The 21,022-nt window shown below is 54.8% G+C and overlaps 3 protein-coding genes across 7 annotated transcripts; 1 reads left to right on the top strand and 2 right to left on the bottom strand.

Annotated features, from left to right (window-relative positions):
* Window positions 1-253: 253 nt before the first annotated feature.
* Window positions 254-2,634, bottom strand: SLC30A2 (solute carrier family 30 member 2). Its single transcript, XM_074894379.1, has 8 exons — window positions 2,552-2,634; window positions 2,179-2,378; window positions 1,778-1,924; window positions 1,350-1,503; window positions 1,097-1,253; window positions 810-915; window positions 576-710; window positions 254-479 (listed from the first exon to the last, which is right to left on the bottom strand). The coding sequence occupies exons 1-8, from the start codon at window positions 2,599-2,601 to the stop codon at window positions 334-336; spliced, it is 1,095 nt and encodes a 364-aa protein (XP_074750480.1). The 5' UTR covers window positions 2,602-2,634; the 3' UTR covers window positions 254-333.
* Window positions 2,635-3,584: 950 nt separating this feature from the next.
* TRIM63 (tripartite motif containing 63) lies at window positions 3,585-7,271 on the bottom strand. 2 transcript variants are annotated; one of them, XM_074894504.1, is made up of 9 exons: window positions 7,078-7,271; window positions 6,791-6,957; window positions 5,382-5,550; window positions 4,988-5,083; window positions 4,585-4,818; window positions 4,445-4,467; window positions 4,139-4,263; window positions 3,948-4,025; window positions 3,585-3,843 (listed from the first exon to the last, which is right to left on the bottom strand). In XM_074894504.1, the coding sequence occupies exons 1-9, from the start codon at window positions 7,234-7,236 to the stop codon at window positions 3,830-3,832; spliced, it is 1,065 nt and encodes a 354-aa protein (XP_074750605.1). In that variant the 5' UTR covers window positions 7,237-7,271; the 3' UTR covers window positions 3,585-3,829. The 2 variants fall into 2 exon arrangements, with proteins under 2 accessions (XP_074750605.1, XP_074750606.1); XM_074894505.1 differs by having other exon boundaries at window positions 5,382-5,547.
* A 3,307-nt stretch (window positions 7,272-10,578) lies between these two features.
* On the top strand, window positions 10,579-19,529 carry PDIK1L (PDLIM1 interacting kinase 1 like). 4 transcript variants are annotated; one of them, XM_074894092.1, is made up of 3 exons: window positions 10,579-10,637; window positions 12,856-13,157; window positions 15,892-19,529. In XM_074894092.1, the coding sequence occupies exons 2-3, from the start codon at window positions 12,873-12,875 to the stop codon at window positions 16,630-16,632; spliced, it is 1,026 nt and encodes a 341-aa protein (XP_074750193.1). In that variant the 5' UTR covers window positions 10,579-10,637; window positions 12,856-12,872; the 3' UTR covers window positions 16,633-19,529. The 4 variants fall into 4 exon arrangements, with proteins under 4 accessions (XP_074750193.1, XP_074750191.1, XP_074750194.1 ...); XM_074894090.1 differs by having other exon boundaries at window positions 10,581-10,637; window positions 11,725-13,157; XM_074894093.1 differs by lacking the exon at window positions 10,579-10,637 and adding an exon at window positions 10,716-10,988.
* Window positions 19,530-21,022: the final 1,493 nt, after the last annotated feature.

Raw genomic sequence — 21,022 nt, 5'->3', positions numbered from 1 at the left:
CCCCCCACAGCCCCAGGCCAGCCCAGCACCCCATTGCCTCCCAGCGCTCCCTGAAGAAGGAAAATGAGTCGTTTCAGCTTCATTTTCCCACCAGCTGACTAGAAATAGGGAAAATTAAGGCTGCTGGCCTCCAACAGCTGCTCTCCTCCGGCCGCCGCAGCCGTGGGTCCGTCCTTGATGGCTTCGCTCCTAGCAGACACCTGAGATAACGCCCGGCGCCGCCAGACCTGACATCCCCCACTGTGCACACCCAGCCCTTTGTTCCACTTTATTTTCCACGGATGAAAAGTCCCTCTCAGAACACGAAGGGGCTGCCGGGGTGGTGGGGGGGGCTCAGTCGCGGGGGGGCTGGCACTCCCGGCAGTCCCGCATCTCCTCGGAGTAGCTCTCCACCTGGATGGTGGTGGTGTGGAAGCGGAAGGCGCCCTGCAGCCGGGAGCTGGCCTCCTCCAGCACCTCCTGCGCGCTGGCGCCTGCGTCTGCAAGGAGCAAGGGAGGGGATGTTGGGGTGTCGGTGAACCCCGAATCCCTCCCCGTCACCCCCTCCGTCGCTTTGCCGGGGAGCGGCGACTCACTGATGGCGATGTGCACCGAGAGCAGTGGCTGCGCGGCCGTCAGCGCCCAGATGTGGAGGCTGTGCACGGCCTCCACCCCCGCCACCGCCAGCAGCGTCTCCCGCACGGCGTTGAAGTCCATCCCTTTGGGGGTACCTGGGGAGGGAGAGCCACGGGTGCTGGGGGGAGACAGGGGATGCGACACCCATGGGTGGCCCCCGCAACCCAGATCGCCCCCCCCCAGTGAGTACCTACCCTCCATGAGGACGAGGAGGACATCGCGGAGGATGGTCAGCGTCGTCCCCAGAACCAGTGCGGAGAAGAGGAAGGTGCAGATGGGATCCACGTACTTGTACTCGGGCTGGAGGGGGGTGGGAGAGGGTGAGGCCCCTCCAGTGCTGTCACCCCACCCCAAATCCCCATCGGCACCAGCGGGAAGGGGACACGGTCCCCTCTGTCTTGCCCCTGTGCCTGGCCAGGGCTGGCAGAAGCCGCTGTCCCCATGTCCCCAACATCCCCTTTGCCCCCGTGACCATCCAGACCTTAAAAAAGATGATGTAGGACGCGATGAGGACGCCGACACTCTGCAGCAGGTCCCCCACGACGTGGACGAAGGCAGCGCGGACGCTGGCGTTGGGCTGCTCGCTGGCTGCCCCATGGCTGTGCCCATGGCCCGTCTGGTGCAGAGCCACCCCCATCCTGCGGGCAGGGCAGCGGTGACATCCCTGGGGCCACTGGGCACGGGATGGGGTGGGGGACACACACTCGGGTAGGGTGAGACCTGGCCGTACGTACACGATGTTGACGGCCACGGCGCAGGCAGAGGTGATGAGCATGACGTCGCCTTCGATGTCGTAGTTGTCCGAGAGCAAACGCTGGGCCGCCAGATAGACCAGGACACCCGTCACCACCCAGATGGAGAGCACGGAGAGCAGGGCCCCCAGGATCTCTGCGGAGACACCCCCCCACACGCCCCACATTGCTGCTTCGCCATCACACCAAGCCTGAGCACCCCCCTGCTCCCCCCCCCAGTAGCACCGGTGTTCGGGGTGGGCACCCAGCACCCCACCTCAGGGTTCCTCCCTGCATGGGGACGTTGGTGCCTCTCCCCTGGCTCCCCACACCCCCCCAGGGCTCCCCGGGGCACCCTGAGATGCTCCAAGTGCTCCCTGGGGCCCCCAGAAGCCGGGTGACAGCCCCCAGGGTTGGTGTCACCCCATTACCTGCCCGGTGCCAGCCAAAGTTCATGGTTTTGGTGGGGGGGCGTGAGGACACCCAGAGAGCAAAGAGGCTGATCATGATGCTGGCGAAGTCTGTCAGGAGGTGGGCTGCGTCTGTCAGGATGGCCAGGCTGTGGGCCAGGTACCCCCCTGCGGAGAGGGGACATCGGGGGTTGCATTGGGGGGGGAGGTCCCACCAGAGTGGGGGTCCCACCCAGACCAGGTCACCCCGAACCACAGTGGGGACCCCACTGGGCGCTTCAACCCACTGAAAAGCCACAGGGAGCCCTGCCCGCATCCTGCCTGCACCCACAACGGGGAGTCAGGGTACGAGGGGCTGTGGGCAGCCACTCGGGGTGCCCCCGTGGGGACCACCCCATGCGGAACCTGCCCCCACCACTCACCCACGGCTTCCCCCACCATGAAGACAAGGCAGATGCCAGCAGCCAGGTAGAGCTTCCTGCGTGCCCGCTGCTGCTGGCCGGGGTGGCCAGCGGCCCCCCGTGCGTGGCAGTGCTGGCCGCGCCGTGCCCCCAGCTCCAGAGCGGGCGCCTGTCCCTGCACCGAGTTGTGCCCGTTCTTTTGCGCCGCCCCCAGGTAGGACCTGCTGGGGAAAGGGGTGGTCGGGGGCTGAAGTGGGGAGCCTGGAGGAATTCTGCCCCTGAACGCCCCCCCCCCAGCCCCTTCTCCAGCCAGATGCCTCCAGGGGACCCCACCTGGGAGCCCCACGGGGAAGAGGGGACACCACATCCCCATCTCCCCCCCGGGAACCCCTACCCGCCTGCGCCCTCGCTCAGCAGGTGCCGTTTCTCCTCGCCGGCTGCCATCCTCCTCCGAGGCGGGGGGCCGGAGCGGGTGACCCCGGCGTGTGGCCGGCGCTGGTGGCAGCTGGTGGCCTCGGCCCGTGCGAAGTGACGGGGACTCGTGTGCAAAGGCCGGCGGGGGGAGGAGAGGGCCAGGCCGGCTGCAAAGCGCCCGCGGCCGCCTGCCCTGGGGCCCACTCACCCGGCACCCAGGGGGGGCTGCTGAGGGAGGGGGGGAGGGGGGGATTACTCTGGGACCCCACCATGGGTACCCCCCAGGAACCGCACACCAGGGCATGGGTGCAGCCCCCAAAGTGGGGGGAGGATGGAGCATCCCCCTGTCCCCCCTAAAGGCACCCAGTGACTCCCCCCACCCCACCCCAGGAGCCCTCGGGTCCCCCCAGTTTAGATCCAGCCACGGGTAAGCCTGGGGCTGCACGGCCCCCCCCCCCCCCCCCAATCCATGACTCCTGCCCACCACCCCGGGGAGCAAGCGCTAATTGCCCTGGGGTTAATTACAGCTGTGGCACAGCCCAGAGCACTGCTGCGGGCGCTGCCTCAGTTTCCCCTTGGCCAGGCTTTCACATTTGTGGTGTAGTTTTGCATTTGTGGTATTTTTCTGCAGTCGTGTGAGCTCAGCCGGCAGCAAACCTACAGCTCGATGCCAAGTCTGTCCCCATTTTGGGGACTGGCAGAGGCCCGGAGCATCCTCACCCCCCACACCGCATCCCCAAGCCCGGGCAAGCACTGGCCCTGGGCACCCCAGGAGATAAATCCTGCCGGGTGCCTGTTACATCCCCAGGCAGGCGGCCAGGCGCAGGGTGCCAGCGCTACCGAAGGTGCTAATGAGGTCAAAAATTAATTGTTGGACCGGGAGGTGTCCCTCTGCCATGCCAGGTGCTGGCGGGGACACCGGTGATGGCACCAGCCTGGAAAAACCCACCTGCATCCCCAGTGCCCATCGCGGGGCTGGCGAGGTGAGAATGAGAGGCGAGGTGAAAAAACCATCCAAACCACAGTTTTCTTTACAAAATACACAAAATTCAAATCCATGACAATTATATACAAAACAAGGAAGATATAAAACGTGCGGAATTGTCTGTTTGCACCCGTATAGAAAAGTGTCCCATGCTGGAGCAGGCGCCAGCTTGTGAGGCTGTCGGCCCCCACATGTGTCCCCCCCCACCCTGAGTCCCATCGCCGGACATCCTGTGCCCGCGGCGCTTCTCCTGCGCTGGCAACGTCACTGCGGCTACTGGGGAGTTGCTGGGGGGAAGAATGGGGGGGTCAAGGGGGGTCCAAACCCCCAAAGGTCCCCCGTGGGTGCTTGAGGGTCCCGGGGAGGTGGGCTCGGCTGTGCCACCCCTTACCTATCACCGTCCTCTCAGGCACCACATCCTCCTCCACTTCTTCTTCCTCCCCATCAAAATACTCCTCGTCTTCCTCAGCTGCAAACAGGCGGGCAAACGTCACCACCGGGAAAGGTGATGGGTGCCACCGGGTCGGTGGGAGTTGGTAAAGGGACATTGGGGGGGGGGGGGGGGGTTGGGGGTTAAATTACCGGGGTCGAAGTCCAAGGCGCGGACCGCCTCGGCGAGATGGTCCAGGCTCACCGAGAAGGCGTCCATGCTCTCGTAGCCGTGCTCGATCTTCTCCAGCCTGCCGCCCTTGGAGGCCTCCACGATCCTGAGCGGGGAGAGCACAGCCATGTCCCCCCGCTGTCCCCTCACCATGTTGGGGTGCTGGGGTGGGGGGTCGGGGCATCCCCGCACTCGCTGCCTGGGTGCCACCAATAAAGACCCGCAGCCAAATCCTGTCCGGCTGCAGGACTGAGGATCACCAAATTTTCCCCATTTTGGGCACTTACGTTTTAATGAGCTGCTTGGCGTTCTGTGGGGAGAGAGAGGAGAGGTGAGTGAAGCCACGCAGCAGCCGCCGGGGTGTCCCCAAGCCGGTGGGACCCCGTGCCAGCACCAGAGGGGACGGGGGGGAGGTTTGGGGTCTCACCATGAGGAAGGCAGCCCCCCCAGTCTCCTCCATGGCCTGGATCGCCGTCTCCACCAGCCGGCTTGACTTCTGCAGCTGCTCCTTGTACTGGCAGATGAGGCCCTGGACGAAGCCCGTCTTGTCGCCCTGCTCACGGGTGATGCGCTGCAGCAGCTCCGACTTCTTCTCCTCCAGCAGCGCTGCCAAGGCATCGAAGCGAGCGCACAGCTCCTGCCTGGCCGCCTCGCTGTTCTCCTGCGGGGACAAGGGGCAAGGGATGCCACATGTGTGTCCCTCAGCACCGGCAGCATCCCGGGGGTCTCCCTGCTCCGGGGGTTCCAGCTCCCTTTTGGCCATCCCGAACAGCCCCTGGCTGAGGTTTCACCCCCGCGTTTCCGAGGGCTCCTTTTCTCTCTTTCCTCACCTCAGTGCTCCGGCACGAGTCCTCCAGCTGGGAGATGATGGTCTGGATCCGGTCGTTCCCCGCCACCAACATGGAGATGCAGTTGTTCAGCTCGGTCTGGGCAGGGATAGACAGAAACAGCTTGAACTCCAGTGGGGACAGGGGCAGGGACAGCTCCCATCCCGACATGGGGATGGGCTGGGCATTGCGTGGCCCCAGCTCTGCTCCCCCCACAAGCTGTGACTGCTCTAAATATAGGCTGTCTCCTGGGCGAAGTCACCCGGGGACTATTAATACCCCATGAGCGGGTCCCAATGCTATTTGTGGCCGCCCCAACTCAGCACATCGCCCCGGGACCAGCCATGTCCCCCGCAGCACCCCCCCGTGCCCCCCCGCCCCCCCCCCCCCAAGGCACCTTCTGTCCCTGGAAGATGGTTTGCAGGGGGGCGACCTCACAGTCCTTGTGGGCACCGAAGACTTTGCACATGGAGCAGGTGGGGACCTCGCAGGTGACACAGTAGATGTTGATCCGCTCGTCCTCATGCTCCTTGCACATGGGGTGCTCCCCCTTCTTCAGTGGCCTGCTGGAGAGAGCGGCATGGCCGCAGTGACGTCGCCATCAGGGTGACATCCCCATCGGGGTGACGTCCCCACTGCTGTGACATCCCTGCCGTGATGGTGTCCCCATTGCAGCATCATCCCCACCACGATGACATCTTCCTCGGAGCATCATCCCCACTGCAGTGACGTCCCCGCTGATGCTGCACAGCCACCCCAAAATTAGGTCCCCAGGAAAGAGGCCAGATCCTGGCATAACCCCACAGTTGCTCCTTCGGGAGCCACTGACCGCTGTGCCTCCATAAGCCCCAAGCCCAGTAAGCCCCAGTTTAAACCAGTGTGACACTGGGCACAGCAGCAGTCAGCACCAGTGGGCGGAGGGCTCTGGGGAGGCTGCACAAGTGCCTAATTTTAGCCTTGATCTGCCAGGATTTATTGTTGTCACCCAACGCGTGACCAGGGTGGGAGCGCCCAGAAACCCCCGGGGGTCCCAGCCAAGGGGCCGCAGCCAAATCATCCCCTCTAGAGCCAGATCATCCCCTCTACAGCCAAATCATCCCCTCTACAGCAAGGGGGGACGTGGGGACAAGCCAACCCACTGAAGCAAAGGCAGGGCTGGCCCCCCAAGCCCCCCCCGGCAGCTGCAGACACCTGCCATGTGCCATCGTCCCTGTCCCCATGGCTCTCAAACAATATTTACAGCAGTTCAGGGAATTTGGCCAGGGCCACTGCTCTGCTTCAAGAGCCTGTGACCCCTCTGTCCCCCCTGCCACAGCTGCACACTTTTACTGAGTGGGCCCCCCCAAAACTGTCCCTCTGCCCCTTATCAGCCAGCAGTGCCTGCTGTCATGAGCAGAGCCTGGATTTGTCCCCCACACCCCTTATCTCCCACCGAATGCTCTGGCTGGAGAGCACAGGGGGGTCAGGACCTGCCCTGCTGCCACCACCCCCCCAGGGACCCACCATCCCCCTGAGCCACGCAGAGACCCAAAGTGCTCTGGACAGGGTGGGGGATTTGGGTCAGGAGAGGAAGATTTGGATCAGGGATGAAGTTTTGGGTCAGGGGAGGAAGATTTGGATCGGGGACCATTGAGCCAGCAGAAAACCCCCCAGTTTCTCCCCCAGGTGCAATCTCCTGTGGTCTCAATGATGGTGCTGGGGCTCGGCAGGTGGGCATCCCCATCTCCCTGCGTCCCCGTGTCCCCATGTCCCCACGTCCCCTCTGGAGTAAGGCACAAGCCATGACCCGCAGCTGCCTGTGCTCACCTGGAGAACTCCTGCTTGTAGATGTCAATGATGTTCTCCACCAGCAGGTTCCTCTGCAGCCCATAGACACCGTGACGGTCCAGCAGCACCTCATGGCGACACGACGGGCACCGGAACCGGCCCCCTGAAATCACACTGCCCCGGCTCTGCCAGTACGGGTTGGCGGCCTGGGAGGGAGAGATGCACATTGGAGAGGTCCATGAGCATCCCCACAGCACCACGAGCATCCCGGTGACCTCCAACCCTGGGCGGGGGGGTGGGAAATGGGCACAGGGACTCCCTCTCACCTGGAAGACGTCGTTGGCACACTTGCGGCAGAGGTTGTGCTGGCAGGGCAGGATCACCACCGGCTTGCTGAACATCTCCAGGCAGATGGGGCAGATGAGCTGCTTCTCCAGGCTGTCCATGGGGCTGCCATCCCGCAGGATACCGGCTTGGAAATCCATCGGCACAACGGTCACTCCTCTCACCCGCTCTCAGCTGCCACCAGCACCCCTCATCCCCCTATTTATAAGTCGCTTCCCAGTCACGTGGAGCCAAATCGCGATGCGGGGTCTGGTGTCCGATGTGGATACAGCACATGTCACATGGGACTGAGCCATCGGGATGCCACCGATGGCAGTAAACAACAAGCTGAGGACAGGCTGTCCGGGAGGCCCTGCCCGCCCATGTGCGGCTGCTGGCACGCTGAAACCAGAGCTGGAGGGTAAACAGGGCAACACTTCGCCCCGGGGCCAAACAGCCGCACACCCCGGGGGACAGCGTGGCCGGATTCTGGGGCTGGGCCCCCCAACGGCATCAGGGTGGGGGTGCGGAGGGGCAAAAAACCAGCCCTGTGGACATTCAGACATTGCGATGGTGCCAGGAATGGGGCAGAGTCGAGGCCGGCAGCAGCGTGGGTGGTTTGTGTGGAGCATTTCTCTTTGCACCCCCAAAATGTGGCCACTGCTGGGGTGCAAACATGTTTCACCAGTGGGTCCCCAGGTTGTGCTGGGAGGGGAGAGGCAGCACCAGGGAGACACAGCCCCCATGCCTGGCACATGCACCAGGGTCTCCCCCTCCCTCCCCAGGCAGGGGCTGGGGGGCTCTTTTGCACCCCCAGATATAGGGTGAGCCGCAGGAAGGGCTGCAAGGGCTGCTCCCCGTGCTGGCGTGCCCAGCCATGACCTAACCAGCCCCTCCGCTCGGTTGCAAAACCTGACCCAGAAACGGCTGAGGGCGGGGGGGGGGAAACGACCTAACACAGCCCCTCAGAACATGCACCCGCCAGGGAAAACAGCCCCAGCGCAGGATGCCCGGCTGGGGCAGCGATAAACAGGGTGTCGTGCCAACTGCCAGCGCCCGTCCACAGGGAGACCTGTAAATATTGGCAGCTGCAGGAGGAGAAGGGGGTAATTATAGCACCTATGGCCACGCTGGGGGGGACAGGGTGGGGCGGGGTGGTGGCTGCTGCTGCACCCACAGCGACTGCGGGCAGGAGGGGATGGGTGCTGGGGGGCATGAGTATGTGGGTGCACAAGTACAGGGGTGCATGGGTGCACAAGTGGAGGGGTGAGTGGGTAAATGGGTGCACAAGTGCATGGGTGCATGGGGTGCAGGGGTACATGGGTGCGCAAGTACAGGGGTATGTGGGTGCAGGGGTGCATGGTTGCAGAAGTGCAGGGGTGTGGGGGTAGATGGGTGCACAAGTGCAGGGGTGCATGGGGTGTGCGGGTGCATGGGTACAGGGGTGCAGGGGTGCACAAGTACAGGGGTATGGGGGTAGATGGGTGCACAAGTGCCTGGGTGTGCGGGTACACAGGTGCGTGGGTAAATGGGTGCACAAATGCAGGGGTGCAGGGGTTCATGGGTGCAGGGGTGCATGGGTGCACCCATAAATGGGTACACAGGGTACATGGGTGCATTGGTCCAGGGGTACATGGGTGCAGGGGTACACTGGTGGATAGGTACAGGAGTTCACGGGTGCAGGGGTACACAGGTACATGAGTCCATGGGTACGGAGGCCCATGGGTGCACAGAGCCCGTTTTTGGTGCAGCCAGACCCCCCCGGGGCAGGGCAGCCCCACAGCTGGTCTGGGTGCTCCTTCCGGGCAGGCTCACATGTCGGCCAAGTGACTGTGCTGGGATCGGCCAAGCACATCTTGCAAAATTGTCCCCGTTTTGGCACTTGGGACTCTTCCAGGAAGGAATTGGCACGGAAGCAGGGCTGGCTGGGCACTCGGGAGGGCAGCGCGGGGGTCAGCCACCGGCTGGAGCCAGGAGTGGGGCACCCACATAGGCACCCATCCCCACGGCCGGGGGGTGGCATTGATTAACTAATTGCTTCTGGACTCGATTAAGGGGATTCGCGGGAATGGAGGGGTTGTAATGCCCTAATCAGCTTTCAAAATCCGCAAGGGGTTCGCCGGGCACTAATTGGCTTGGGGCAGCTTAGGCAGGGCCCCGGGGTGCTAATCACCACCTGGCTTGTTCCCAATTAACCCAGGAGAGGTGCAAGAGCACGTTGCTCTGGCGGGAGCGTATCTGAATGGCCTCTGCTTGATCTCTGCAGGGCTCTGAGCAGCAGCTGCCCCTGGCTTCTCCCAAAACGACTGTGATGGCCCTTGGGTTGAGGGGACAGCGGAGGAGGGGGTGGCAGGAGCCTCATGCCCCCCCAACCCTGTGCATGGGGGGCACCTCCAGCCCTGCAGCCTGCGGAGGAGAGGCAGAGAGCAGGGTGGGGGGACAGCTCTCCACCAGGACCTGTGCCACTGTCACACAAAGACAGAGTGCAACCAAAGGTGTAAGGGACTCTACTGATTTTTTTTTTCTTCATGCTAAGCAATAAATGAATTAAAATTACAGATCTCCCCCTGGCTGAACAGGAGCCAGCAGTGTGCCCAGGTGGCCAAGAAGGCCAATGGCATCCTGGCTTGTATCAGCACTAGCGTGGCCAGCAGGGACAGGGAAGGGATCTGACCCCTGTGCTCGGCACTGGGGAGGCCGCCCCTCGATGAGTGGGTTCAGTTTTGGGCCCCTCACTCCAAAAAGGCCATTGAATGACTCGAGCGTGTCCAGAGAAGGGCAACGGAGCTGGTGCAGGGTCTGGAGCACAGGTCCGATGGGGAGCGGCTGAGGGAACTGGGGGGGTTTAGTCTGGAGAAGAGGAGGCTGAGGGGAGACCTCATGGCCCTCTCCAACTCCCTGAAAGGAGGGTGCAGAGAGGGGGGATGAGTCTCTTGAGCCAAGGAACCAGCGCCAGGACAAGAGGGAATGGCCTCAAGCTGCACCAGGGCAGGGTCAGACTGGCTCTTAGGAAGGATTTCTTTGCAGAAGGGGTTGTTGGGCGTTGGAATGGGCTGCCCAGGGCAGGGGGGGAGTCCCCATCCCTGGAGGGGTTGAAGATTCGGGTTGACCCAGCGCTGAGGGATCTGGTGGAGTTGGGAACGGTCAGGGTGAGGTTCGTGGTTGGACTGGAGGAGCTTCAGGGTCTTTTCCAACCTGGATGGTTCTGGGGTTCTGTGAAAAAAGAGAAGGGCCGTTATTGCCAAGGGGGGGTGAGCGCAGCGGTGGGGGATGCAAGGGCAGGGCAGGGAGCCGCCGGGTCGGGTCGGGTCGGGGGGGGAACAGAGGAGGACACAACTCGCCGCCCATCACCGGGCACAGGGCGCCGCCGCGCCAGCGCGAGAACTGCGCGCGCGCTCTCCGGCGGCCCCGCGCCGCTGGCCAATCAGAGGGCGGTGGCACGGCGGGGGGGGGGGGGGGCGTGGCCGAGGCGGGGGCGTGGCGGCGGCGGCGCAGGGCAGGAGGGGGCGGGGGGAGCCCTATAATGGCGGCCGGGCGGAGGCAGCGCGGCGGCGGCGCTGAGGTAACGCGGCGCTTGGCCCGGCCCGGCGGCGGGGAGCGGGGCCGGGTGGTCACCGCTGTGCGTCATAGTAGTGGGGGCCGCGCCGGGCGCAGCCCAGTCGCCCGGTGCGGGGATCCCCGGCCCAGCTGTGCGCGGGGGCTGTGAGGGGGCCCGGGTACCCGCTGAGGCGGGGCGGGCTCCACCTCGGGCCGCGGCTGGCGGGGGGAGACCCCGCTCCCGGCCTCTGCCCGGAGCGAGCGGTGCCTCGGGGGTTTCCTCTGGAGCAAAGTCCCCCCTCGGTGCGGGTGGGGTCCCGGTGTGACAGCGGCTTGCAGGGCCTCCCTGGAGGAGCGGGGCGAAGAGATGCGGGGGGTAATTTATTTTATTCTGTAATTATTGCTGCTAAGGAGGGAGGGAGAGCTCTTCCCCTGTCAGCCGCTGGCCGCAGGTTCCCAGGCCTGCAGGAGGGTGCAGGGGCGGGCCTGGCCTGTTTGCTTTGCCCTGCCTGGCCTGTGCCCTCCCTGGGCCAGGGCCCTCAGAGCTGCCCTGGGGAGCGGGCGGCGCTTCCCCTCGGCTCGGGCAATAAACCTCGGTGGCATTTCCAGACCGGCCTAGCCCGTGGGGGTGAAAGAAGTCAGGTAGCGACCCCGACCCTTGGCAGAATGACAGCTCCTCTCTGGTAACAGCACACAGCGAACTGGCTCTGAACGTGGAGGGGTACCTTTGCTGCTCACTTGAACCTGCTGTGACAGTGCTTGAGTAATACAGTCTTTTCCTCAGGAAATATTCGGCCGCTGGTGAGGTTACAGATCCTGCTCTTCTCCCCGGCATGGGAGGGGCTGTTGGCCCATCAGATGTTAATGTGCAGGCTGTAATCTTAACCTGTTCCTCAGGGTCACGCTGCAGGTGCAGGCCTAATGCCTCTTGTGAGCAGAATCTCATGGTAATGTGTTTCTTGGGCACATCACACTTCAGTTCCAAATGTTCTTGTAAATGTTCATCACAGAACTTTGCTGAAAGGTTAAAATATCTGTGTAGTATTTCCCTGAGACTGATGATACCTCTTTTTCTCTCTCTTTTTCTTTTTTTTTCTTTTTTATAAAAAAAGTACCTAAAACAGTGGAAATAATTGGAAGCTTCCTCCTAATAACAGCCTGTTTCAGTGTGGTCCTACTGCCTGCTTTACTGACATAAAGAGAATGACATATATCACTGGCAGTCTCACAAACTATTTTAGTTCTGATATATTAGCTGTGATTTTTTTTTTTGTTATTTTTCCCTTTCATTACGTTTGATCAGTGATAATTGGCTAGCCAAACTTTTTTTTTTTCTCCTGTCTATAGTCAGTGTCCCATTTTTGGTTTGTTTGTGTGAAGATGGTGCTGGTGTGTTTTGGTTTATAATCTTCCAGGGAAGTGTGCAGGGAGGGTCATAAATCTGTAGTAGTGTTTGGTGCCTTTTTTGTTTTTGGTGTGTCTCTTGTTTTACTTATAGAGGAATATTGTAACTATTGTCCTTGCCCTGTTGAGCAACAGTGAAAGTTAGATGCTGGGTACAAGCTTCTGCAATGAGTTACCCTTTTTAACTTTTTGTAAGTGTAGACTCCTCGTTCAGAGGAGACTAGGTGAAAAATCATAGTAACATTAAAAAATAAATTGGAAGTGATCCAAAGCATCCTCTTGTCTTAGTTATCAGTAAAAGAATTTCATGATTAAATTATATCAAACATTTACTTATACAGTCACCTCCACAAAAGGCAGTGTTAATTAAATCTGTTACTGCCCAACCACAGGCTTCAACTAGAACCTTTTCTCTGCTATCCCAGCTGTGGATGGAGAGCATGATACCATACTATTATTCCCACAGATGTTCACAGAAGACACTGAGAGAAAGGAGCAGGAGCATACGTGATAGTCCTGTCTCGGCACAGTGCAAGTCTAGGTTTGAATTGTTGCCACCTTGAAAACTGGGCTGTATTTGAAATCTTAAAGTCCCGCCAAAATGATGTAATTTCACTTTTAACAAGTCTGTGGCAACAGGTACAGGTTTACAGAATAGCTTCTGGAATGTTCCAGCACTCGAATGCAGCCTTGCGTTCAGTGTCATGCTCGGAGGCGCTGCCCTGTTAATTGCAGGGTTTTGGTAGGCCTGATATCGCCGCACCAAGCCTTATGGGGGAAAATACAGCCCAGTTCTTGTTCATAAGTTTTAGTTCTGTGGGTTTTTCCCCCTTCCCCAGAACCCTTGATCTTGAAGATGGTGAGTAGCCAGCCTAAGTACGATCTAATACGGGAGGTTGGTCGTGGCAGTTATGGTGTGGTGTACGAAGCAGTCGTCAGGAAGACCTCTGCACGGGTCGCGGTGAAAAAGATTCGGTGCCATGCTCCAGAGAACGTGGAACTAGCTCTGCGTGAGTTCTGGGCACTTAGCAGTATCAAGAGCCAGCATCCCAACGTCATTCACCTGGAGGAGTGCATCTTGCAGAAAGATGGTATGGTGCAGAAGATGTCCCATGGCTCCAGTTCCTCCCTTTATTTACAGGTACATGAAGCTGAGGTAATGGGGTGGAAGTACTTAATATGGATGTGTAGCTGGGAGGGAAGGAGGTGGGTAGCTAAGATTATTTTTTTTTTTTGAGGTGTGCTTAGTTAGGAGAGGGTATTGTTTGCATTGATGACACCCAAAAAAACCCTATATATCTTTAAAGGAGCGTATCTACTGAACAATCACCTGTATCTTGTAATTTGAAGCCATGCCACTCTAAAAGACTCCAGGATTTTTTTTTTTAAATGTAAATCTGCTTTGATAATGTGAGGAAACACCATAGATAAAGCAGAAGGGAGGTGCAGGCTGTTGCATTACCTGGTAGAAGCCCTGCTGCAGGGTTAATGAGCAGACACGTACTAATGTCTTGGGACAGAGCTCTGAAGAATTTCTTAATCCTGGATGTCCTTGGAAGAGGAAGTAACCTTCTTGTTTTAGGAAGCCAACACTTAAAATTCTTTCAGAAATAATAAGCGATTGGTAGCACGTGGTGAGCTGTTTTCTGAATAAATAACTATTAATTGCTTCAAAGAGAGGTAGAGGTACGATAAGTAAGGGAATAAATACTGCTTCCCCTGCGTGGCTACTGAAAGTGCCCTTTAAGTCGCCTTTAAGTTTGAAGATGCATATTTTTGAAGAATAAGTAGCTCTGGAAAGGCTTTGAAAGATGATCTGATTCATTCCCTTGTCAAGAGGCTGCCCCAACTATAAATCATCCCCTGGCAGAAATTTGTGTCTCTGGTTCAAAAAGTCAGTAGCCTGCTCAATGTTTGTTGTGTTATCCCTAGTCAGCTTTTTTCATTTCAGTTTTTATTGTCGTTCTTGCATGTCTAATGTAGGACCTTTTGTTACTGAACACTCATCTGACAGCCCTTCAGGGCTGTGCAGATCCTGTTGTGCGGAGCGCTCTACGAGCCTGAGAAAGAAGGTTCTTGCCTTTGTAAACTCCCTGTAGCTTGGTAGTCGTTACTGATGGGATGAGGGTAAAATAATACTGACCAGCTCATGTGGGAGAAATTAGTGCCTTACCTTCCTGGTCGTTAGTGGATCTGTGAGAGATTGCATCAAACTTGTGGACAGCTGTACAGAGAGGAGCTTAAAAAAAAAGCAGGGTGGAACTGCAAGGTGGGGAAGAGCTTCCAGATCAGCTGTGGTATTGGTTTGTGGTGGTAGTGCCTGTTAACTGCGTGGTGTGTAGATCCTGCCTGTGTCAGGTGCAAGCACTACGAATTGTTTTCCTGCTCCAGAGAAGAGCAAAGGGCAGAGCTGAGCTGACTCCAAAGAGCCTGGGACTGCTTTATAATAGCATGTGCTAAAATAGAGAAAATCAGATCTCCCTTGGCTTGCCCTCCCCTCTCCCCACCCCAGGTGATATTATGTTACAGAGCTGAAGGGGTGCTGTGCGAGGAGGCTGGCGGGGGAGGGGGGTGTTAGTGTCTCCTGAAGGGCTCTGGGGCAGGTGCTTAGCTGGTGTCAGCTGAACTTAGGCAGTAGAGTCCTAAACTAGCCTGGTCTTGGTGCTTTGCCACCGTCACAGATGTGGCGGTGGATCTTGTTGTCCTCATGCTCTGAACTGGGCTGCAAGTACAGCTTCTGTAAAGCCATGTCGGAGGGCAGAGCTGTGTGTTGGTGCTCACTTGGCAAAGGAGACTCCTTGCTGCCCTGTGATACCTTCATCTCACTGTTACTGACTATAAACCCTGAATATGTAGTTTTCTAGTTCTGTCATGGATTTACAGCTTTAACTTGGTCCAGTTTGAGTACTAGTTGTGCTAGCAATGAAAGATAGCTATAAATTGCCAGTGATTTTGCTCTTGGAAAAGGTTGCTTTTTTTTAAAGCACTTTACAATGCTTCTCTAAATATTAATAGCTACCTTAATTTTTGAAAGCCTGTAGGAGCTACGTTTGGTTTAATATACATTGGTTTACTACTAACAGAAATAATTGCAAGACTTACCTTCCAGAGCATGCTAAGAGCCACCTCAGAGGAGCTGAAGAGGCAAATGTGTAGTTGTGTAAACAGGATTAGTAAAACTCATTGCTGTTTTTACTTTGTTTTTTTGTATGAAGCAGTTATTAGAACTGGCTGCTCAAGCTACTCACTCCTTATATTCTAGAAAATAGCTCGTGGATCACGATGGTGGGAAAGGTGTTAGGTGCAGGAGCTGTTTGGCTCTGCTGGTGCATTAGCATTCCTTCCCCTGAGTTAAGGGATCCTGTGTTAACGCTGGCTAGAATACATGAATGTGTAAGGAGTGGAGAACAGGCTTTAAAAACCTACTGCCATGCTGCTTCGTCAGTGGAGGACAAATACAACCCCCTGGCACTGTACGGAGTTACTTGTTGAGACTTTGTACATTAAAGTTGTTAGCAGAATGGGTGGGACGGGCTTTGCTGGGGTGGGACACTGTCCAGCTGAAACAGATGGGAGTGCAATGGCCATTTAGTATCTCTCAAAATACTGTTATCTGGGTCTAGCTCTAGTTTCTGGGCAGGAGCCGTGAACTTGATATGCTTCACACGCATGAAAATAAGGAGGCTGTCAAATACATTGTGATTTTTTTTATTTTATTTTTCATCGGAAATTTTGCATAGTTTTATTTTTGCCAGTTGCAATATCTTGCTCTCTGGATTGTCGAGAGGAAGATCCAATCTTCATGCATTTTTCCATCATACCTTTGCATTCTTGTGATCATCAGGTAGTTATGACATTTCTTTTCCTTGTTGCAGCTTGTAGAGACCTCATTAAAAGGAGAAATAGTCTTTGACCCCAGAAGTGCTTATTACCTCTGGTTTGTAATGGATTTCTGTGATGGAGGAGACATGAACGAGTATCTGTTGTCCCGAAAGCCAAACCGCAAGACCAACACGAGTTTCATGCTTCAGCTCAGCAGCGCGCTGGCGTTCCTGCACAAAAATCAGATTATTCATCGTGATCTCAAACCTGACAATATTCTGATATCTCAGAGCAGGATGGATGCTGGTGACTTGGAGCCTACCCTGAAAGTAGCCGATTTTGGGCTGAGCAAGGTGTGTTCAGCCTCAGGGCAGAATCCTGAGGAACCAGTCAACGTAAATAAGTGTTTTCTATCAACTGCATGTGGGACTGACTTCTATATGGCCCCTGAAGTCTGGGAAGGACACTACACTGCCAAAGCAGACATCTTTGCGTTAGGGATTATAATCTGGGCAATGTTGGAAAGAATCACGTTCATAGATACGGAAACAAAGAAAGAACTTCTGGGGAGTTACGTCAAGCAGGGGACAGCGATCGTGCCTGTTGGAGAGGCGCTTCTAGAAAACCCTAAAATGGAACTGCTCATCCCCGTCAAGAAAAAATCCATGAACGCTCGAATGAAACAGCTGATCAAGGAAATGCTGGCTGCCAACCCGCAGGACCGACCCGATGCGTTTGAGCTAGAACTGCGATTAGTCAACATAGCTTTTAAAGACAGCAGCTGGGACACGTGACCTGCGAGTTCCCTCTCTCGATCGAGCTGATGGTGCAACTTAATGGCAGTAACAGAAACGAGCCTGAACTCAAACCTGCAGGCTGTAGTTCCTACCAAACGAATCTCTCTTTGAGTTTCCTAAATGATACCCATGTGAGCTGGCTGCGGTGTTAATGATGCGCTGATGTGTATGATAGCAGGATGTTACGTGCAGGTGTAAGATGTGCGGATGTTTGTGTGCGCTGGCGGTGGGATGTCTTAAGAGCTGAGACTTGGATTTCCAGCCCTGTGTCACGAAGTATTTCGTACATTCCAGTTTCCTATGTCAGTATTAGGAACTCTCATGGAAAAAAGCGATTTGCATGCTGGTAGTGCAAATCTTCAGGCTTTGTACAGTAATTCTGTGTATATAATTACGTATATGAGTGACTGGGAGTGTATGCCACTTTTCTTAAATTATTTGCTATGGGTCTGAATGATTGGGGTCTGCTTGAAAACTAGGTGAAGAAGACAGATGAGAAGCATTCCTTCTTCTCCAGGCCTGAATAACTTTATTATTTATTTTTGTTATCTAATGTCAGAGATAGGGTCTGAGACTTGACTTTGTAGACAAAAAATGCAATGCAAAGGGATCAGCAGTTTTTAAAGTGCTGACATGGCCAAGCTTAGCACTTACAGCTTAATGAGCTCGTCACCGAGGGAGTCAAATAAAAAATGTATGCAATCAGGTGCTAGCATGTTGGCTAGTTCATCAATCATTCGATTTTGCTTTCTTCTAGTAATCAAATACTTTATTAATCAGTTAATCTACAGTTTCACAACACGCCCTCTACTCTTGTACCCATAACCCAATAGCACCTTGAGGATTTATAAGAGCAGAGTACTGTGGGCTTAGTTTATGGAAAAGTGGATGAGGGAATCCAGCAGCATAGCATGTTATTTCTAAGATTCTTCAAAAATATGGTGGCAGCACAGTTTTCCCATTGACTGAATCTAATTAGTAATACAGGTCATGGCCTCTTCCTTTCTGGCACTGCCCTTAACCTGGTAGTGATGAGGAGATAAGGGGGTGACTATTTGTCTTGTGGAACACACCTATTCTCAAATACAGGAGAAAACTCAGTAACCAGCATGTGAAAGGTATCTCTGATTTGTGTGGCAACCTTGGCTGATTTTTGATTTATTTTCCTCCTTTTAAAGAAGTAATTTTTATTTAAAAGCACGGATGGTAGGGTGGAAAGCTTTGAAGTAGTTGAAAGGCTGCTTATGCCCGGCTCTTGTTGCACAGCAGCAGATTGATATGCTGAGAGAGGTTTCGCTGAGGCCACCTGACACCCGAGGGCAGACAGAAGCTGCTTTGTAATAGCGTAACACTTTGTTCTTGTGGTGCAGGACCGTGACCTTTCTCATCAATTTGACCTTTTGAGAAAAGTAGAGTCTTAAAAAAAAAAAAAAAATGCCTTTAAAGGCAGCTATATTAAAGCTGCAACAAAACCCAGTTTTCTTAATAAAATCAGTTTCATGTTTTTTCCCAAATCTTACCTTACCATAAGTATTCCTTTCTGTAACTTGCTTCTGGGACACTGTTCCCTCTTAGTGCTGGGAGAGCAGTTCTGATCAGTCACTGTTTGTTCTGCCCGAGTGAATAAACAGCATAAAATACAACTTTTTTGTTCTTCCAAAAGCGAAGGATTCAGTTTGTTCCAAATTTCTGAGGCTTTACAGGTGGTTCTTACTGGTGCTGTATAGAGCTGGCAGCAGTTACCCAGGGGCCTTAGTACTTAATTCTTGTTACTTTGCTTCACTTCATCATTTAAGGCAAGTTGTCTAAACAGTGCTTCTCAGACAAATACACTTTGCTGTCTCAAAACAAAGTTTACTCTTTATAAAAGGTGCTATAAAAGTAACTTTCAGAAGGCAGTGTACCCGACTACAGCAGAGCTCCTCGCTGCAGCGTGAACGGGCAGGGCCGGAGCGACGGCATCGCGCCTGCGCAGACTCCCCAGGGTCGCTCCTTCCTTGCAGGGAGCTTAGTCTGTAAAAGAAGACTTGGAGCCTATCTGTGAGTAACGATAAGAAGAAATCAATCTTACGTTCTAGAAGCAGAGATCTGTTTGTTCTCATATTTTAAGTGAGTTCAGTACAGTTGAAGCCTGGGCTTGTTACTGAAAGGAGGAAAACAAGCCTCTGGCTGCCTGTGCCAACGCTGTTTCTCAGTACTTACATTTCAGCGTGGTCATTCGATGAGTAAAGATTTAAGAGGGTATATCATTTTTCCTTGTTAAACTTGAGAGCTTTTTAAAAATACATTGCTAACTTCCTCCTCTCTTGCCCACTGCAAAAGTCAGAATCAACTATCTTAAAGTATGAATCTACTACAGAATAATCCTACTCACCTCTAAGGTGCTTTGCAAATCGCCTGATTCTCCTCTGAAATATGTCAGAGGGCGAATGCCGAACACGCTGCCTGCCTGCAGTGCAGGAAGGAGTGAGCAGCACAGGAAAGTTTTGGGGTTTTTTGACTCCCAAAGTGTTTCTTTGCACTGATTGCCACTTTAAAGGGTGGGGGTACCTGAAATCCCTCTCATGGTGCTTAGCCTTGCTCTTGGGTGACACTGCGTGTTTCCTTGTTTAACACTGAATGGTAGTCCTCGAGCTCTGTGTCCTGTTTGATTTCTGTTGTCTGAGGTCTTTGTTTTAAAACCTTTGATAAATCAAATTGTTGTAGCAGCTACAGAGTTATTCACCAGCGTGACACGAAGTCAAGATACTTTTCAGCACTCAGAAAAGATTTTTTTTTTTCAAATCTTTCTTTAAAAACTGTAAAATATATTTTATGGAGAATTTATAATGAGGAAAATTATTGTGTAATTTATTAAGTTCATGACTGTTTTTGAAATAAAATCTGAACTTTGATGATGTTTTTGAACTTTCTACAGAGAGATGCTTTCTTCTCAGTCAGCACAATGTCATCTAGCTGTCAGCAAAGCTACAGAAAGGTTTATTTGCTGTGCTAGGACAGAAGTAAGCTGTAGTGCTTCATCACAGTCATCCCGTAAGTGATCCTGGGCTTGTAAAAGGTGCTGGGTTGGCTAATAGCTGTGCTGCTCATCTTCTGTGGGGAGCGGCAGTGCCAAACTTCCACTGGTGTGTAACGTGCTGCTGGAGGACGTGACAGAGCGAGGCCAAACAGGGTGTGAAAACAGAGCCAGCTCCTGGAGCAGCTGAGGTGAACCCTGTCCGTGGGGACCCTGCGGCTCCTGCCGAGGCCTTTAACAATCAAAACAGTGCTCTTCTGGGTGTGCTTCGTTTTCAAAGAGGGGATTAAAGAGTAAAAGCAGCATTCTTGCATCCAGTATGTACTTGTAGTTGTTATTACAAGCGGAGTACCACCCTGGGCTCTAAGGAGATCTCTGGCAGGCTCTGCCTACCCCACTACTGGTACTACTGGATTTTTGAGGCTGCAAATAGATGCTGCCGCTCTCCTGGGCTGAAGCGAGCCTTTCCCCTCTAGTTCCTGCGTGTGCCAGAGTAGGATTTCACCCAGAAAATGGCCAGCCCTTGCTGTGGGTGAGTGCTGCTGCCCTCCTGAGTGCCCCACAAGCCCCCGTGCAGAGAGCTGAAGGCAGCCCAGTGAACGTGTCTGTATTTCCCTCTGGTGTGTGTGGGCTGAGCGCTGCTGGCTTCATCCGGAGCTGGTGTGGGCTGTCGGGGCAGCTCCTGGGGCTGAACCAGGCGTAAATGGGTTTGTGGGGGACAGTGGCCTGCTGGTCTCGCATTCCCCAAGAAGCCTTTGAGGAAACACCATTACTTATACATGATACAAAAGTCTAGTAGTCATTTACATGTTTTAATTAACAGTCCTCTGGAACAAAGGGGTGGTGCAGACTGGGAATGGGAATAGTGCAAACTGGGAATGCTGTAGATTGTCTTGTCTTGCCATTTCTTACCCCCACCACAAACCCAGCCGCCTCCTGCGGGCCGTGTGCTTGCATCATCGCCTGCAGATTCCTGGTGCCAGAAATTGGCTGATTCCCCACCTGGCAAGAGCCGTGTGGTTAAATTAGCAAATCAATGCACTCCTTGCAAAAGAGAAAGGGATTGAAATTTAGATTATTTTTTATTAAAGGATAAGTGGCTTAATTAAAGGAGAAAGTCACACTTCTGATTAGTTGTGAGAGTGGTGATTTTAAATATAGACACAAGCTAAATTCCTCCCCCACAAGATGAAGACAACTAAGCCTACATACTTGAAATACATCGAGTCCATAGAGAAGGGGAAAAAAAACCCCTCCAGGAAGCGCCCCGTTGCAGAAATCACATGTAACTAAGGCTGGCTCTCTGCTCAAATACCCCAACCTCTGCTTTATTTCCCTTGTCCTGCAGAGTGCTGAGGCCTGGGGCTCCAG

The sequence above is a fragment of the Strix uralensis genome, chromosome 25, assembly GCF_047716275.1.
Source record: "Strix uralensis isolate ZFMK-TIS-50842 chromosome 25, bStrUra1, whole genome shotgun sequence".
Classification (NCBI taxonomy): Eukaryota; Metazoa; Chordata; class Aves; order Strigiformes; family Strigidae; genus Strix; species Strix uralensis.
This window is presented reverse-complemented; position numbering and strand designations above follow the sequence as displayed.

Bases quoted from the DNA above. Each gene is read 5' to 3' on its own strand.
- TRIM63 (XM_074894504.1), bottom strand. From the start codon at position 7,236: ATGGATTTCCAAGCCGGTATCCTGCGGGATGGCAGCCCCATGGACAGC. The intron at 6,958-7,077 runs GTGAGAGGGAGT...TCTCCCTCCCAG, and splicing joins GTGCCAACGACGTCTTCCAG to GCCGCCAACCCGTACTGGCA. The intron at 4,819-4,987 runs GTGAGGAAAGAG...TTGTCCCCGCAG, and splicing joins ACTCGTGCCGGAGCACTGAG to GAGAACAGCGAGGCGGCCAG.
- PDIK1L (XM_074894092.1), top strand. From the start codon at position 12,873: ATGGTGAGTAGCCAGCCTAAGTACGATCTAATACGGGAGGTTGGTCGT. The intron at 13,158-15,891 runs GTACATGAAGCT...TCCTTGTTGCAG, and splicing joins GTTCCTCCCTTTATTTACAG to CTTGTAGAGACCTCATTAAA.
- SLC30A2 (XM_074894379.1), bottom strand. From the start codon at position 2,601: ATGGCAGCCGGCGAGGAGAAACGGCACCTGCTGAGCGAGGGCGCAGGC. The intron at 1,504-1,777 runs GTAATGGGGTGA...GTGTCTCCGCAG, and splicing joins CTTTGGCTGGCACCGGGCAG to AGATCCTGGGGGCCCTGCTC. The intron at 916-1,096 runs GTCTGGATGGTC...ACCCCCCTCCAG, and splicing joins CCTACATCATCTTTTTTAAG to CCCGAGTACAAGTACGTGGA.